General features: G+C 37.1%; 1 protein-coding gene across 12 annotated transcripts in view; it reads left to right on the plus strand.

Annotated features, from left to right (window-relative positions):
- The window catches only part of DERA (deoxyribose-phosphate aldolase), a 128,047-nt gene that overhangs the window by 93,332 nt on the left and 16,698 nt on the right, over positions 1-18,017 (plus strand). For all 12 annotated transcript variants that reach the window (XR_008961571.1, XR_008961569.1, XR_008961570.1 and 9 more), the window contains one exon: positions 14,135-14,247. Coding sequence is in view for 6 of the 12 variants with exons in the window: in XM_057318909.1 (XP_057174892.1) it covers positions 14,135-14,247 (113 nt within the window). In the remaining 6 variants the exon portion in view is untranslated. The remainder of the gene's footprint in view (positions 1-14,134; positions 14,248-18,017) is intronic.

Consider the following 18,017-nt stretch of genomic DNA (forward strand, 5'->3'; position numbering starts at 1 on the left):
ACTGCGGAAAGTAACTCTCCATACTTATCATCCATTGTTGAAAAAAAAAAAAAGATTTATGATGACATTGAGGTATGATAATCTCAAATATGCTCTGCATTGTTTTTAAAAGCTTTGTGTTTAAAATTCATAGCACTTTCTAATCCTGATAAAGTAGCCTAATTTTCTAGCTTGCTTTGTTCAGTAAAATGTATTTCTAAATCCATTTTAAGCAGCTATTTCTTCAATTTGAGTAATTTTCTCTCAAGTTAATAGATTCCACACAAGCATACCTGACTTTTAATGTTAATATATACTATATATTCCAAACTTGCTAGTGACAATAGAAAGCACAATCAAAATGAAATTCAGTTGTTTGAAGCATATCTAGCTTGTTATTTTGTTAAAATGCTTCTTCATTTTACTCTTCTTTGCCAAAGTATAGTGATACCAAATCACATTTTACCTTGTATTGAGGTTCCCTCTCCCTCTTCCCTCCCAGCAAATGCGGCGGAAAAAAGAATATGTTAGATATGCTTGTGTCATTTTAAGATAAGATGACTTTAAAACTACCATATCAATAGAGGACATTTGCTTAACATAGTAAATCCCTACATCAGTAAGTTCGGCTGCAGGGGCTGGCTAAAAAGGAAAGCATTTTGATTTTGAGGCATTTGGCATCAGTAACTTGATTTACAGATTGATGTTTTCACTTTATATTGAGTCTAAAACACTTTACTACTTTATCCAAACCATTATACCTATACAATAACAACGCCTGTGGGTATTTCTGGCATTTTTGTTTGATCATAGGATACTAGCCTAATCTCGTGAATCTCATTTGTTTCCTTCTCAGCGATGCCACAGTGCTCTCTGAAAAACAGAGGGTAATGTGATGGAGACAGATAAAGATTTTTTTTTTATAGAAGTAGCCAGACTAAGAGAAAGCAAATATAACTTCTATAACTTAAATCAGTGTTCTTCTGTAAAGCAAAGCCTTGGCTTGTACACGCTGCTGTGTCTCTGTATGTACAGCAGTGCTGGCACATAGTAGGTGGTCAGTAAATATTAGTTGAATGGATATGGAAGCGTTGAGAAAGAGATTGGTAGGGTTGAGCACAGAGCTGTGAGTACAAGTCATATATAGTCAAGTGCAGGTTTAGAGTTAGTCCTGTGTGTTTGAAAACTGAAAGCAAGGCCAATTCTAGACAGGATTAAGGGCTGGCCAGCTGGCCAGTTTCCTGGGGTGCTAATCCATAAGAGGTGTTGAAACCACTGAAAATGTTCCAGACAGAGAAAATTGCAGTTGCTAGAATTCCTCTACAGTATATGATTGGGATTGGGTACAAGACATTCCAGGGACATGCTCTTATGTTCTCCAGATGGATAGTCTATACTTTTCAAGAAAGGTGGGTCTAGTTAATTACAGAGCTTTTGTTTGGCTGAGTGAAGGATTCAAATTTGGGGGCAGAGCCAAATTGCTTGGAAAAGAGAGGATAGTTAAGTGCTATCACCAGGGATCTTCTTGCTCTACCTCAAAGGCAGAATTAAACCTTTTTTCCCTAAATAAATTTAAACCACCATGTAAAGGATATAGTTTAAAAGGACATCAAATTGTAGCCTACGCAGGGTGATTACAGAGTTTGGTGTCTCGTTGAAGCTCTAGACCAGTGCTGTCTAATAGAGATATATAATTTTAAAAATTGCAATAGCTACATCAGTAAAGTAAAAAGAAACAGGTGGTGGTAATTATAATAATGTATTTTATTTAACCCAATGAATCCACAATATATCATTTCAGTGTGTAATCAGTATAAAATTTATTTATGAGATATTTGACATTCCATTTTTTATATTAGATCTTCAAAACGCTTTGTGCATTTTACTCCTCTGGCCCATCCCAGTTGGGATTAACAATACTTAGTAGCTGCATTGGTGAGTGACTGCCACGTTGGACAGTGCGGCCCCAGACTGTGCACAGGGCACTCTCTGAACCCCAGCAGGCATCGTTGAGCTGGTCCTGAAAGGTCCTTTCATTAAAATTCTCTCTGTGATCAGCGTGAAATTCTCAGTGTTGGTGCCACTCTTCCAAAATCTTTTTGAGGAACTATAATGATAAAGGTGTCGAACTAATTTTTCTTCAAAAGTAGTGCTTCCGGTTGTTCGGTGCTTTGAGTATGAATGCTGTTCATTTGGTTTAACTTCATCTACTGAGTGAAGCATTGTCAGCGGAGTCCAGATCAATTTCAACCACTGACAGCTAAATGTTATGTTACAATAGTTGATGACAATTAGAGAGGAGGCCTGGATTGTGGGTGTCTTACTTGGGAGCTGGTGGGCACCACCTACAGAGAGGACTAGAAGTTGCCTTAAACATGAGTTCAAGAAAGGGGTGAGGCTACAGTTGATTATATACACTTGATTTGTCAACTTAGAGATAATTTTACTTAGAGTTAGTTTTATTAGGTAGTTTTTTTCCTCCCCCTTTCTCATGAATACATTCTCTTTTGCTTTTTTATTTTAAGTTGAGATATAATTCCCACGAGATAAAATTCACCTTGAAAGTGTGCGGTTCAGGGGGTTTTAGTATATTCACAAAGTTTTGCATCCCCATTATCTTAATTCCAGAACCTTTGTTTTAATTGTAAATCTCCTAGGGCTCACTTATCTCAACTTTCCTTCCCTGATATATTTGCTCAAAAAAGGGAGCGGGAAGAGGAGAGGTAAGAACCCAGAAGTGCAGCATGATATTGGGAGCTCATTTCTGAACTGTAAACTCCATGTAGATACTCACAAACATCCTTAGGAGCACTAATACAATATGAAACATCAGGGGCGCATGGGTGGCTCAGTCGGTTGGGCTTCCGACTCTTGGTTTTGTCTCAGGTCATTATGCCAAGGTTGTGGGATGGGGCCCTTCCTGGGACTCCATGGAACTCTGCGTTCAGCATAGAGTCTGCTTGTCCCTCTCCCTCCCCCTCTGCCCCTCCTCCTGCTCACACATGTGCTCTCACTCTCTTTCTCTTCTCTAAAATAAATAAATCTTTAAAGAAAAATTAGAGGAAGCATAGAGCTAGGTTTAGGAAACATTCTATTGTTTCTCAGTTTGCTGACAATATGGCCTTGTAAACAGTCGATTTAAATAATCCTTTTCTTTTTCCAAATTTGTAAAAAGACACAAAACAACAACAACAAAAAAAAAAACCCCAAAACGAAAACCAAAACCAAAACAAACAAAACATTTAGAGTTGTTTGAAAGATTAAACAATTTAAATCCACTCTAAAAGGGGATGTTGTTTGCATTGACTGGAAACTCATCTCTAGCATTATTACAGTTCTGAAACTCATTTCAAATCACCTAAGTTTTAGAAGTGAAAGGAAACTTTTTTCACATTAGACATAACTCAGGGACTCTTGTTTGTGTCAAGCAGTTCTAACACATATCTTTGTATGGTTAGCATAATGGTTTAGAATATTCTCCCAGGGACATTACTGTCAATTACCAAGGATTATGTAGTCAGAGTCCCCACCTTGTATTCCATTTGAATCATACTGTTCTGCATTATTTTAAATGGCCACATTTTTATTTTTATTGTGGGGAAGGCAACTGCGAGGAATGTGGTTATCATGAACTAATCTTACCCTTGGGGTATTTGAGATATTTTCTAACTCCGAGATTGTGATTGCATTCTGATTGCCATTCTGCTTGAACATGCCTTGCTGCTTAATTATGAAGCTCTGTTGCCTTTCTCACGTGACAGGCTAGACCAACTGAGGAGTATTTTCAGAGCTCACTATTTAGATTGAAGGAAAGAACTGAGAAAGCAGGTGCTTTTATTTTTTTTCTTCTTTCCTTCTTAAGCTTTTCCTTTCTCTTATAGAAAACTTCCCCCTTCACAAGGTTAGTTATTATCCCTGGATCGTGTAAGGATGTCTTTGTGGTTTAATTGTCTCCAGATTGAGTATTAGCACCTTACCGATACCTCCGGGGCCTTCTGCTTCCGTCTCTACTCTGGCCAGTTCTTCAGCCATACACTGGATCTTTATATCTCATCCCAAATTATTGTCAAGCCTGTGTTGAGTGAAAGAACATAGTATCAAAGAAAATCTTTTAGTTTGGGGCTTTGTATATTTGTGCATTATATTTGTTTTAAAAAAAAAAATGTCCCGTTGCAGATTGCAAGTATAAATTAGTGTCAGAATTACCATACAAAACTCTCTTGCTAACTTTAATCGGTAATTTCTTAGAGAGCGATAGAAAACATGGTGCTAATGAATAATGTGCCCAGAAGCTCTTATTATAGGGTTGGCACGAATTCCGCTTAATGACAAGCTTTCTCTCAAGCAGCAGTTGATTTGAAATCCTATTTTTCATTAGCGAAGTATAAGGTGTTAATAGTACCTTCCATTGTGCTGTTCTTTTGTAGCACAGTCGCATGGATCTTCCATGTTCACCACGACTGTCTTTAAGATCCTGCTAGTAACTTCCTATCTCATAAATAAGATTTGTTCGGGAAATAAAAATGTATGTTTTCCCATTGTTAGCTATATGTTTTTCTAATAATCACATCTGAAGCTTATTATGCAGTAATAGCCTTAAGATATTATTTTTTTTAATGTACTACTGTGGTCTTAATACTAGTTTTTAATCTCTTCTTGTTTCTATGAAGTCTGAATGAGATTTTCAAAATTGAATAATAATTTGATCCGTTAATCTTTTGAAGCTAGTAATTTTATTTTCCTCTCTTTGCAGTCTCTGAGGTTCGCAAATGAATAGAGCTTCATTACTGCAGTCTGCATTTAATAACCATTATCCATTATCTTGTAATTAAGACTCCCTGTAACGAATCATGAGGACAATGCAAAAATACATAGTACATTTCTTTAATGAACTGGAAAATGTTCATCTTGTTCTATTTAGTAATGAGTTGCTGAATAGTCATTAAATCCACTGGAGAATAGAGCTAGATGGATTTTGAAGACTGTCTTGAGTTTGTGGTTAATCTATTAGAATTAAAATTTCATCTTCTATTTTTATCAACAGCTGATTAGAAGTCATTCTGTTTGACCAAATTGATTAGAAGACCATATACAAGGGCAGATGTTGTTTAATGAAAGTTTTTAATGAAACTGTACCATGGAGACTTGTAATTATAGGCCTTAGAAAAGCTTTGAGTTGCTTTAGACCACAAAAAAAGTATTGTGCTGGAGATTTCAGATTAAGAAAATAAAAAAATGCAATTGAATATAATACTATAAATTTATTATTAATGTTAATTTCAACTAGTCACAGTTGAATTCTGGGCCATTTAATGTGTTACTTTGGACTTTTCAGGCCTTTTTTCTCCTCATTTAGTCATTTCCTTGGAATTGTGGGCACTGATGGAGGAACATTTATATGGATAGCTGTTTTAATTGTGAGATATTTTCTCAGAAGTTTTTTTTCCGAAAGCTGAGCAGAGGTGAGCTTGGTTAATGTTGGATTTACATGAGCCCTGAGGAGAGTTTATGATGCTCTGTGATGTTGGTAATTTGAAATCTAGCATTTATTTCTCTAAGGTAATTTTGTTTTAGCAGAGGGACAAGGGTAGCAATATTAAAATAAGAAGTAAAACAAAAGCGTGTGCCCACTTAGTCCCACTGGAAAATCCATTGTTCTTTTGACAGTAGTAAAAAATACTAATGAACTTTCTGAACTATTTTGTGTAATTAAAGCTAAGTCTTTGTTCCTGGACATAAGGAAATAACAATATGTCTGAACTGCTGTTTTAATTTCTTGTGTGGTCTCTGGCTCTCAGTTATCCTCCGCTGATCCAACACACACCAGATTTACTGCCTTTAAACACTAATATCAAGTGGTCAGACCTTATGCTTCCTCAAGAACTTAGGTCTCAGGGCAAGCTACCACTTTGAAGTCTGGAGAGATAGTGACTCCTGAGAGTCAACCAGGATCTGCTAGAGCCGTAAACTGGTAAGAACACTTAAATGATAATTTTAACAACTTGTTGGAAGCTGAGTATGGCACCGGCACTTTTGTGAAGAGCCAAGAAAGATCTTCTCTTGGCTGTGCCAGGGGGAGGGGAAGATATGTACAAAGCATTCTCCTTAACAAAGGGCTGCTCTCCAGGGCAAAAGAATTTGCTAGAATCTTATCCCACCTGGGAGAGCATTTCCCTTTCACTCTTCCTGCCTAATCAAAGCGGGAGAGAAAAGCTAAGACACATTTATGAAGGTTTCAACCTAGAGACATGGGTCCACTAAAAGATTGAAGTTTAATCATAGGATTATGAAATACTTGTTCTCCCCTGTACATTATCATCACACCAACAGGACTCCACTATAATCTAATGGATTACAGCTAACAGAGTTTAAAGACAGACTCTCTCTGAGGAGGAAGACTTAGGAAGTCCAGAGTAAACAGGGCCAACAAAAACAAGGATACTATGGCACTGAAGACTTTGGCACTGGTGACTACAGCAGATGTAAAACACAGCCTAGCTCCTGGCCAGATTAGCATAAAATCTCACACAAAAGGCCCGTTTATTTCCGTTCCTAATACGTCATGTCTGGCTTCCAACAAGAAGTTACAAGAGATGCTAAAAGGCAAGAAAAAACACAGTCTGTAGAGACAAAACAAGTAAAAGAACCAGATTCAGACATGACATAGATGTTGAAATTATCAGAAGGAGAAATTTAAAATAATTGTGACTAATATGTTAATAATTCTAATGGAAAAAATAGACAACATGAAAGAATGATAGGTCATATAAGCAGAGAGATAGAAACTCTAAGAAATACTCAAAAGGAAAAGCTAGAAATCAAAAACACTAGAGCAGAAATGAAGAATGCCTTGACGGGCTCATTAGAAGACTGAGTAAAAACAGTGACCATGAAGATATATCCAAAGAAACCTCTGAAACTAAAACATAAAGAGATAAAAGGATGAGAAAAACAGGGGCGCCTGGGTGGCACAGCGGTTGAGCATCTGCCTTCGGCTCAGGGCGTGATCCCGGCATTACGGGATCGAGCCCCACATCAGGCTCCTCTGCTATGAGCCTGCTTCTTCCTCTCCCACTCCCCCTGCTTGTGTTCCCTCTCTCGCTGGCTGTCTCTATCTCTGTCAAATAAATAAATAAAATCTTTAAAAAAAAAAAAAAAAGGATGAGAAAAACAGAACAAAAACTGAGGGACAATTTCAAAAGGTGTGACACATGTATAATTGGAATACCAGAAGAAGAAAGAGAAAATGGAGCAGACAACATGTTTGAATTAATGGCCGAGATTTTCCAAAATTAATGACAGAAAACCAAACCACGGATCCAGGAAGCCCAGAGACCACCACAGGATAAATATGTAAAAAACCAAACCAAGCAAAAAAACTATTCCTAAATATATCAAAATCAACCTGAAGGAAACCAAAGACAAATAGAAAATCTTGAAAAAAGCCAGAGAAAGAAAACACCTTACCTATAGAAGAAAAAGGAAATAATTATAATAGACTTCTCACTGGAAACCATGTCAGCAAGAAGTGAGTAGAGTGAAGTACTTAAATGTTCAAAGAAAAAAAAAACCCAAGCAAAAAATCTATATCCGGTGAAATTATCCTTCAAAAGTGAAAGAGCCCAAACATACATAACTGAAGGAGTACATTGCCAGCAGACCTGCCCTGTAAGAAATGTTAAAAGCAGTTAAGAAGAAGGAAAGTGATATATGTCAGAAACTCTGATCTATATTAAAAAAGGAAGAATAGAAGAGAAGGAATACATGAAGAATAAAAATAAATTTCTTTCTCAATTGATCTAAAAGATAACTTTAAAATAATAGCAGTAATGTACTGGATAATTAATATCACGTGGATGGGATAGGACGGAGGAATTAGGGATACTTTGTTAAAGGTACCTCCATTACCTGTGTAGTGGTAGAGTATTATTTGAAGGTAGACTTAAATTTGTTAAAAATGTGTATTGAAAACTCTAGGGCAACTAAAAAAATGTACAGAAGAAAGTATAATTGATATGCTGAGAGGAGATAAAATGAAACCATATAAAATGTTCAGTTAAAGCTAGAGAAGGTAGAAAAAGAGGTTTAAAAATTAATAAAGAAAAAATAAGACAAAAAGCCCTATTTGGTGAATGTCCTATGTGAACTTAAGAATATGTAGTCTGCTGTTGTTTTTTGTTTTTAAAACTTTCTATAAATATCAGTTTGATCTTGATAATGCTATTAAAGTCAAATATATCTTCGCTCACATTCTACCTGTTTATCAATTACTGAGAGAGGGGTTTAGAAGTCTCCAGCTATAGTAGGAGATTTGTCTGTTTCTTTTTTCAGTTCTATCAGATGTTGCCTCACATATTTTGATGCTCTATTATTAGATGCATACATGTTTAGGATTGTTAATGTCTCCATGGAGAAATGACCCCTTTATCATACTGTAATACCCTTTTTAATCCCTGATAATATTCCTTTTTCTGAAGTCTGCTTTGCTTGAAATTAATATGGGTACCCTGCTTTACTTCGATTAATGTATCTTTTTCCATCCCTTTATTTTTAACTTTCTAAATCTTTATTTTTAAAGTGGATTTCTCATAAACAACGTATAGAAGGGTCTTGTTTTTTGTTAATCTCTGATTTTAACTAGTGCATTTAGACCACTAACATTTAAAGTGATTATTGATTTTCAAATTGGATTAATATCTGCAAAGAGAAATAGTCCAAATAAGCCCATATCTATTAAAGAAATTATTTTGATTTTAATTTAATTTAGTTTATAAATATTATATATAATAATAAATATATAAGCACACATTTATTTACATAAACTATGTTGTAACCTGTTACAAAACTATATTTTAATTCTAGAATATTATAAAATAATTTTCTTTATTATTTAGTTAATAATTAATAAATTATTGAAAAATTAAAACCTTCCAAAAAGGAAAGCACTAGCTAAAGATGGTTTCACTGATGAATTCTACAAAACATTTAAGGAAGAAATATTACCAATTCTCTATCTCTTTCAGAAAATTGAAGAAGAGAGAGTACTCACTCTGTGAAACCATCATTACCCCAATACCAAAGCCACATAAAGACATTGCAAGAAAGGAAAACTATAGATAGTATCATTCATGAACATAGACGCAAAAAAATCCTCAACAACATGTTAACAAAATGATACATCAACAATGTATAAGAAATTATATGCCACGACCAAGGGGGATTTACTCCAGGTATGCAAGGCTGGTTCAGTATAATGTAATCCACCATGTCAATATACTACAGGGGAAAAATCATATGGTCATATCAAATGACACAGATGAGGCATTTGACAGATTTTAACATATATTTATAATAAAAACTCCCAGCAAACTAGGAATACTAGGGAACGTCCTTAGCTTGATAAAAAACATCTACAAAACATACTTTAGCTAACTAACATACTTATGAGAAATTGGACTCTATTCCCCTAAAGTCCCCCTAAGAATACACCAAGAATATTCCTATTCAGCACTCTACTGGAAAGTCCTAGCTAGTGCAAGAAGATGGAAGGAAATTAGATAAGTACGAATTGGGAAGTGGGGTAGGCCGGTAGTGGCTCCCAGGGATATGTCCACATCCTAACGCACTGAACCCGTGACTATTACCTCATTTGGGAAAAAGGATCTTTGCAGATGTGATTAAATTAAGGATCTTGAGATGAACTGATTATTCTGGATTATCCAAGTGGGACCTGAATGCCATCACAAATGTATTATCAGAGAGAGGCAGAGGAAGATGCAGTCTCGACCCAGAAGAGAAGGTGATGTGAAGATGAAGGCAGGGGTCTGAATGACACAGCCCAGGAATGCTGGCAGCTCGAAGAGGCTGGGCAAGTGAGGGAACAGATTTTTCCCAAGAGCCTCCACAAGATGTGCAGCCCTGCTGACAACTCGATTTTGGACTTCTGCCCTACGGAACTGTGAGAAAATAAATTTCTGTTGCTTTAAGATACGAAGTTTGTTATAATTTGTTACAACCACCCCAAGAAATTAATACACGAAGAACGATATAAAACTGTCTGTTCACAGATCACATATCTGGAGAAAATCCCCCTCAGACCCACAAACTCTTGAAAACTACTGAGTGAGTTTATCAAGGTTGCATGATACAAGGTTAATATAAAAAGCCCGTTGCTTTGCTATTTACCAGCAGTGTGAACAATTGGAATTTGAAGTTTAAAAAAACCTTATCACGTGTATAATAGCAATCCGTAAATTTATTACTTGGATATAATCTAATAAAAATATGTACGTAATCTATATGTACACCTGTTAGATTGGATAAAATCCAAAAACTGATAACACCAATTGCTAGTGAGGATATAGAGCATCAGGAACTCTCATTCACTGCTGTTGGGAATGCAAAATGATACAGCTACTTTGGAAGATAATTTGGCAGTTTCTTTCAAAGCAAAATATGGTCTTACCATATAATCTAGCATTTGCCCCTCTCAGTATGTGCCCAACTGATTTGAAAATGTATGTCCACACAAAATCCTGCATATAAATGTTTGTAGCAACTTTATTCATAATTGCCAAAAACTGAAGCAAGTAGTATAGATGTAGATAGTTTAATATGGAATTATTAAGAGATGTGTGTATATAAATGTGTTAGTATACACACATAGATTTCCTTGCTAGGCAGCGGAGAGAGCTAGAAACAAGACCCTGCAGTAGCAATGAGTACACTAAGAACCAAGATTTTGGGTTCCAATACCGTTCTCTAATAAAAGGAACTAGGGCTCTTTGGAGAAATGACATATTCTAGGACTGGGGCAGAAAATGTAAAAGGTGAGCCTGGAGCATTTGGCAATACCAAAGGAAATGCTTTAAAAAACAAAATTCTACATGATGGAGGTGTATAGAAGGAATATAGGAAGGAACTGAAGGAGCCCCCAGTGGCCAAAGGTAGAACCATTTAAGCAATGAAATAAAGTAATATTGGATTATAAACCCAAGTATAAAATAAGTATCTTTGAGTCTGTGCTGATATAAATGATTGTAAATAAGTAAATGAGAGGAGACAAATCTCCCATGCAAAAAAGTCCACACAATTTATGTAGTTTTCCCTCCAAAGGTGGTAAATTATAATTCCTCATTCCTTATGTGTGGGATACACATAAGGGCTTCTTTCCGGGGATACAGTATGGAAAATAGGGAGAAGAGAGTGACTTTGCAATAGAGAAACCTGGCAAATACTACCTCCCAAGTGCTTACGGTCAACATCAACAGTGGTGGGTCATGTTGATGGTAGGTACACTTGATATGATTTGGTGAGAATGGCACTTTACCTCTATGGTCTTCCTCCCCAGAAACCCGTAACCCCAGTTCAATCATGAGGGAAATGTCAGGCCAGTTCCAATTGAGGGAGATTTTACAAAATACCTGATCAGTACTCCTCAAAACTGTTAAGATCATAAAAATAAGGCAAGTCCAAGAAACTGACACCGCCAAGAGGAACCCATGGCAATATGATAAATGTATATATCAAAGTATCCTGAATGAGATTGGATTCTAAGTAAAACTAAGAAAATCTAAATAAAGTATGGATTTGTGCTAATAGTAATATATCTATATTGGTTCATTAATTGTAACAAATGTACAAATGTTGTTAATAATAGGGGAAACTGGGTGTAGGGTATGTGGAAACTCTACTAGCTTGATGTTTCTGTAGCTTTACATATGTTCTAAAATCTAAAATTTATTTAAAAATAAATAAAATGATAAATTCTTCTGAGCCACGTTCAATCCAGTTCAATCCAATCGAACTGGATTGAAACTCAAAACTTTCCGATTAGTCAGTTAAAGATGGGAAATACTATAGTTTGCTTTTTCTTAGTAGCTGTGGCCATCCATCTGTCAGTGGAGCCATCCATCTGTCTGTCTGTCCTTCCATCCGTCCATCCAAAATTCACATATTGAGACTTGCATGTTTGTCATGTTCTGGGGATACAGAGTTCACAGAAAGATACAGCACCTGCCCTCAAATATGCTTAAAATACAATCAAGAAAGGGGGACAAACACACTATGTATAGGCCGTTGTTACTGTCAATGTGTGGGCTTTTGTTGCTCTCCCGATAGATGTTCTGCCCTGCTCCTCCCAAGTATGTTAGAAGGAGAGTCTCCTCCCTTACCCTAAGTCCGGACTCTTTCGAAGGAGTTTGGCGGCTCTTCTGGTTAACTTTAAATTGTGTGATTTTTAAGTGACCATACTTTTTTTTAAGGTCTTCAAATGTGGCTGGACTTGTAATAATCTTCTTATCTAAGATGCTTGAAAGAATTTAGATTATATACCAGTATTGTACCCAAAAGCTTTCTAACGATTCAGAAGACAATGTCACATCTTCAGAAGCATATCTTGGTCTCATTGTGAATTTTTGGGGATGTTCCCCTCACTCTTACGTCTGTTTGGAGTCTTTAATCTCTTCCCCTTGATTGTCTTATTTTTGGTGTTGTAGGGACCAGGCCTTGGTTCTTGGGTCTTATTCATTCATTCATTTAATTAATCAGTTTAGCATATGCCTACTTCAGGGCCTTCGTACTTGCCGTTTCCCTGCTTGTGGATGTTCTTTCCACAGGTCCCTTTCATTCTGTCTGTATTTGAATTTCACTCTTGAGAGATGCCTTTATGATAACTCTGTTTAAGTACAGCTACCTCTCCCCAACTCCATCACTCTCTAACTCATTACATTCCTTTTTTTTTCATAACACTTATCTCCACCTGACATGTATTATATATTTATTTGCTTCTTGTCTTTCTCTTCTAGAAAATCAGCTTGCAGTGGTGGGAGCTTTATTATTTTGCTTAGTGGTCTCTTCTCAGTATCTTCAGCAGAGTCTAGGACATAGTAAGCACTCAAGGACATAGCGCTCAGTGAATATTTGGTAGATGAATGCATGAATGACAGATAATGTCTCCAATTCTTCCAGTGGGCCTACAGACACCACCCCCCCACCCCCACCCACTCCCACCCCCCTCCGCCTCAAAAAACTTCTGATGACCTGCAGTGGGCTAGGGCTGTGAATTGCATGGGAATTACTTAGGAACCTTGTTTATATTCAAATTCCGATTCAGTTGGTCTAGTATAAGCCCCGAAAGTCTGCATTTTTAGCAGGCACCCAGGTGGTATCCATGCTGCTGGTCTGTGGTCCGCATATTGAGCATTGCAGGGGTAGGTAACCACATGAAAGATGGAATCTCTGTTTGGCTACCTGACTTTGTCATCCTAGGTAAGTTTCTTGGAGACACTGTTGCCTATTGGTTAAGCTGTATTTCTTTGGTTAGAATTCTGTCTCTTTCACTTACTAACTCTGACCCCAAGCGGGTAAATTATTTAACCTTTCTGTATCTCCATTTCGTCTTTTAAAATGGGGATCGTGTTAGTACTTACCTTATACAGTTGTCATGAGGAATGACTAAGTTATTACTTCTAAAGCACCTAGAATAGGGCATAGCACACATACCCCCAGTGAATCTTAACTGTTACTATCATTTCTTTGTCTCCTTGTGCTATTCTGTTAAACTACATCAATAGATTTAAGATACATTTGAGAGACAGAAAGTTGTTTAAAGTTATGAAATAGCGTGATGTCTTTCGTGAAACTCCTAATCTCGGAAGACAGTGCTTTTACTAATGAACAGTGCAGTACAAATCATTCTTCTTATGTTGTCACAGCTGTACTGTGTACTTCCCATCAAGCACCAGAAAATGAGGGGAAAATGAGTGGGCACTCCAGTTTTGTAGGAGTGTCGTGATATATGATATTAAGCATAGGGCATAACATTGTTTTATTCATCTCAGTTATGCATTAAATAAACCAACTTGATTTTCATTGATGATACGGAAATACGGAGGCAGGAGCCCCAAGAAGCAGTGAGAACCCAACTGATACTTAATTTCATTCATCTTATAGTAATTGGGGCAGTGGAAAGTATGGGCAGAATTATTTCAAAGAGAGATTTTGTTTTTCATTTTTCAAATAACGAATGAAAAATAAAGTTGTGTTCCTCAGGAAAAAAATTTACGTAGTTCACTTCTTTCACTGACTAAAAAGTGTAAAAAATAAGTTTTTAATTAACACAGAGGTGTGTTTTTTTTTTTTCCTTTTGTTTTAGGATCAGATTTTATTAAGACCTCTACCGGAAAAGAAACGGTAAATGCCACTTTCCCAGTAGCTATAGTAATGCTACGGGCCATTAGAGATTTCTTCTGGAAAACTGGAAACAAGGTATATTATTGCCAACAAATCTTTCTTCAGAGTAAAGATAATGTTATTTATAATACTAGTTACAGCCACGAAAACTGTCTTTATATGCAGAAGGTGTGAATGAGTTACCTTTATGAAGATAAATGTTTAATTTACCTTTCATTACAAAAGAACACATTCATGGAGAAAAATGTGCGATTAACAGAAAGTGAGTGTGAGTATGGGAGTAAGTGTGTGTGATCAAGATGTAAACTCACTTTATGTCCTTTTATTAACTGAAGACAATTTTATCACTGACAAGAGATTCCTAAATGGGTTCTTTAACGAACTAATTCTGCTACAACATAGAGGCTTTCTGGTAAGGCGTTGGCCAGCGAAAACAGGTTAATGCAGAAATTAAACTTCCTTGAGGAATGGAAAGAATTGCAGAGTAACATTTATTGAATGATAAGCTGTGGTGGTGATATGAAAAGTATGCAATATAATGGGAAATAATCTTTTCCTGTCATTATTGAAGGACACACATAAATTGGTTTTTCTGTTGGGAAACCCCCGGTCCAGAAAAACTTATTACTTTTAATAATATGAGGTGAAGAGAAAATTCTCGAGGAGATGAACTTATTAAACAAAATAATGAAATGCTGTGAAACAGCAGGGAAAAGGTAGCTAGACGTTACATAGCTCTTGAATTAAATATCCATTTTTGCGTTTTATGGCAGTTCGATGTGCTCTTTGGAAGACTGTTAAGCTGAGGAGGGTATGTGCTAGCTTTTGTCAGCTTTTCGAAAAATAATACATATTTTTTGAAACATATGAAGTTAAAAAGAAAAACGTGTATGAGGTTTTTTAAAATGAGTTAGGATTTTCCTTTTCAAGTTGCTTGTTTAGCTGCAAATTATCTCAAAGGATTTTTTTTTTTACACATCAAAGAGAAAGGTAGTTTGTTTGTTTGTTGCTGTTGTTTTTTTTTTTTTAATGAGACTGTCCCTTCCTCAGAAGGCATCTTTTAAAAACCAATCTCTGTATTTCTGCCAAATGGAAACCCAAAAAAGACCTTTAATCCTTTGCTAACTAAATGTGATGACTTTAAATGTGACTCTACCTTGGGTTCATTTTGGAATTGGAGACCGTTTTTAGAATGTACTGGGTTTGAGAGGAAATGAACTCCTTCCAGAATTTTCTCCTTCAGAATAACTTCCTACCTTAAAAAAGTCCAAATAGGAAAGATAGCTACTGTGACCTTACATATGACAGTTGACTCTGTCTGAGTAACCTCTTCTTTGGTAGCCTTTCTGCACTGATCCAAATAAAAAAATGTTTAGCCATAAAAAAGAGAGCTCTGTCTTTGGTCCCCTCCTCTGAGACCACCACTATTCATTTAGACCAGTGGTTCTTATTTTCCACCAAAGTACAACAAAATAAACGTGAAGCTTTTTATGCTTGTAGATGCCTGGGCCCTCATCCCGAGCACTTCTGGATGAGGGGTAATCCTCAGGCATCTATATGTTTCATAAGCTTCTATAATCAGGATTAAAACTCACCATTAGAGACACAATCCTGCTGTGTTCTCAGCGAACATTTATTGAGTAGTTAACTGTGTGCCATGTTAACCTATGTTAACAGGGATACAAAACAAACAAGTGCCTTCCCAGGAGAGCTCGTAGACGACAGCAAAGAATTTCAATAAAAGTTTTAGGTGCTCAATATTCTAGGCCAGAGTACGGTAAGAAGGGACTTTTTGCTGTCTTCCAGTACTTCTTTTTAATGGTAATGACCCTTTCCTGAGCTAATAAACAAAATTCATCCCAGTTTTATTACGAAACAGACGGATGCAAATCAAATCATACTCATTTTAATCACGTTTGATTTCACACCGTGAGGACCCATGTATGTATCTGCAAATCAGGTGTATCCTTTCAGGCTGTTGACAAGTTGCCTGGGCAGCCCTTTGACTGTAAACTTTCTACATCATTGATTTAAGGGGTGTTTTAAAATGTGATGGGCCGTCTTCCAGACCATGATTAGTGTCAGTCTGAGCAGCAGGGGTTTAATATTTCATAACTGATTTCATTGCAGATTTATGTTTTCCATATTCTCTCCCTTAAAAAAAAAAGAATAAACTTATGCTAGAACCTCTCTTTAGAAACGTTGCCAGACTTGCTGACACAACTGAACTATATAGAAAAATCTATATGCAGCACAGCCTAATTGACAGAAATGTGCTTATGATTAACATGTATGCTAATATCAGCTAATTGATTTTGGGGGGCCTCTTCTCAGTAAATAATCTCATCCTGTTTATCTCCCCTACTCGCCCCATGTCCCTGCCGTCTTTCAGAGCCACTTGGGCTCCAGGGTAATAGGCATATAGGGTTAGGATCAGTGTCCAGCTGCTGCTTAGCCGTGTGGCAATGAGTGACTGAGACAGGGAAACCAGTCAGGAGACCCACCGATACTAGTGACAACTGATGAGGGTCTAAACTAAAACAGCAGAGGTGAGAGTATGGAGGATGTGTTGGGGGGGGAGGGGGAAGATATAGAAGTTAAGGAGGGAAGATTGGTAGACTTGACTGTTGATTGATTGGGTGTGGTGTGGTGGAGAAAATGGCGGAGTCCAGGTTAACCCTGAGGTTTCTAGCCTGGGTTAATTATGGGGCCATTCATTTACTGTCTCTCTTCTCTAGCATTATTGTAGCCATTAACCCCATATTGGTGCTAACCTGTTGAATCAACGGCTCTTAGTGTTCAAATGCCTGAGCTTTAGCACTTGGGCTCTGCAGTGTTTTCTTGATTGTTCCTGTCTGTAGATTCTCCACTCTACTGGATTCAAGTTCTTGAGACAAGTAAATCCAGATAAGCGGACTTTACTGTTTATAGAACACATTTATCCATTTCTAATGGACTCAGGACATCATTTGTAAACATCAGATATTGGCTGAGTTGTGCTGTTTTATGTTCACCTTCAAAGACTGCTGAACTGTGAAGAGCTCCCACACTATCTTTTTCTCCTGTGCTTATGTAACTGGTCTGGCTGCTTCATAGAATTCTTTCCACTTACGACTTAGAAGTCCCTACACTTAAGTTGATGAAAATAACTGTCAACATTCCTTCCTGATTGCTGCCAGTTTGGTTAGTGTGGCCTAACTGATTCTCCTCTCTTGCTTTGAATACACGTATGTGTCTTTTGCACCTCAGAATGAAGGGCTGAGAGGCGCCTAGACAGGCTTACTTGTAGAAATGTAGAATGAATGGGCTTTTGTGATATCTGTTTTCCTCATTTATTGACACCTCTCTTGTTTATCCCCGGTTCCCAGCTATAGTCTAGGTGGTTGAGGTTTATGACTTTCCAATAAGTGCAATGTTAATGAGGGTTATTAACACTCATTAGTGTCTTCTCAGAAGCAGTGACATTCTTCCCATTAATCTTGGAAAAGTCATTTTGTAGTGTGAATGGGCGTGAGTCAGTGATCTAAGCTCTTTTGCTGGGTGAACTAAAATAGACTTTAAAAAAAGAGAAAGAACGAGAATCCAGACCCTGTATTAACGCAGTACCATTTTTTTGTCGTTGTTAAAGATTTTATTTAGTTTTGAGACAGCACGAGAGCGAGAGTGTGCATGAGTAGGGAGAGGAGCAGAGGGAGAGAATCTCCAGCAGACTCTGTGATGAGTGCGGAGCCTGACCAGGGTATGGATCCCAGAACCCCGAGATCATGACCTGAGCCGAAACCAGGAGTCAGGAGCTCAACCACCTGAGCCACCCAGGCGCGCCCGTGCGGTACCATTTTTTAAAG

The sequence above is a fragment of the Ursus arctos genome, unplaced genomic scaffold (assembly GCF_023065955.2).
Source record: "Ursus arctos isolate Adak ecotype North America unplaced genomic scaffold, UrsArc2.0 scaffold_26, whole genome shotgun sequence".
Classification (NCBI taxonomy): domain Eukaryota; kingdom Metazoa; phylum Chordata; class Mammalia; order Carnivora; family Ursidae; genus Ursus; species Ursus arctos.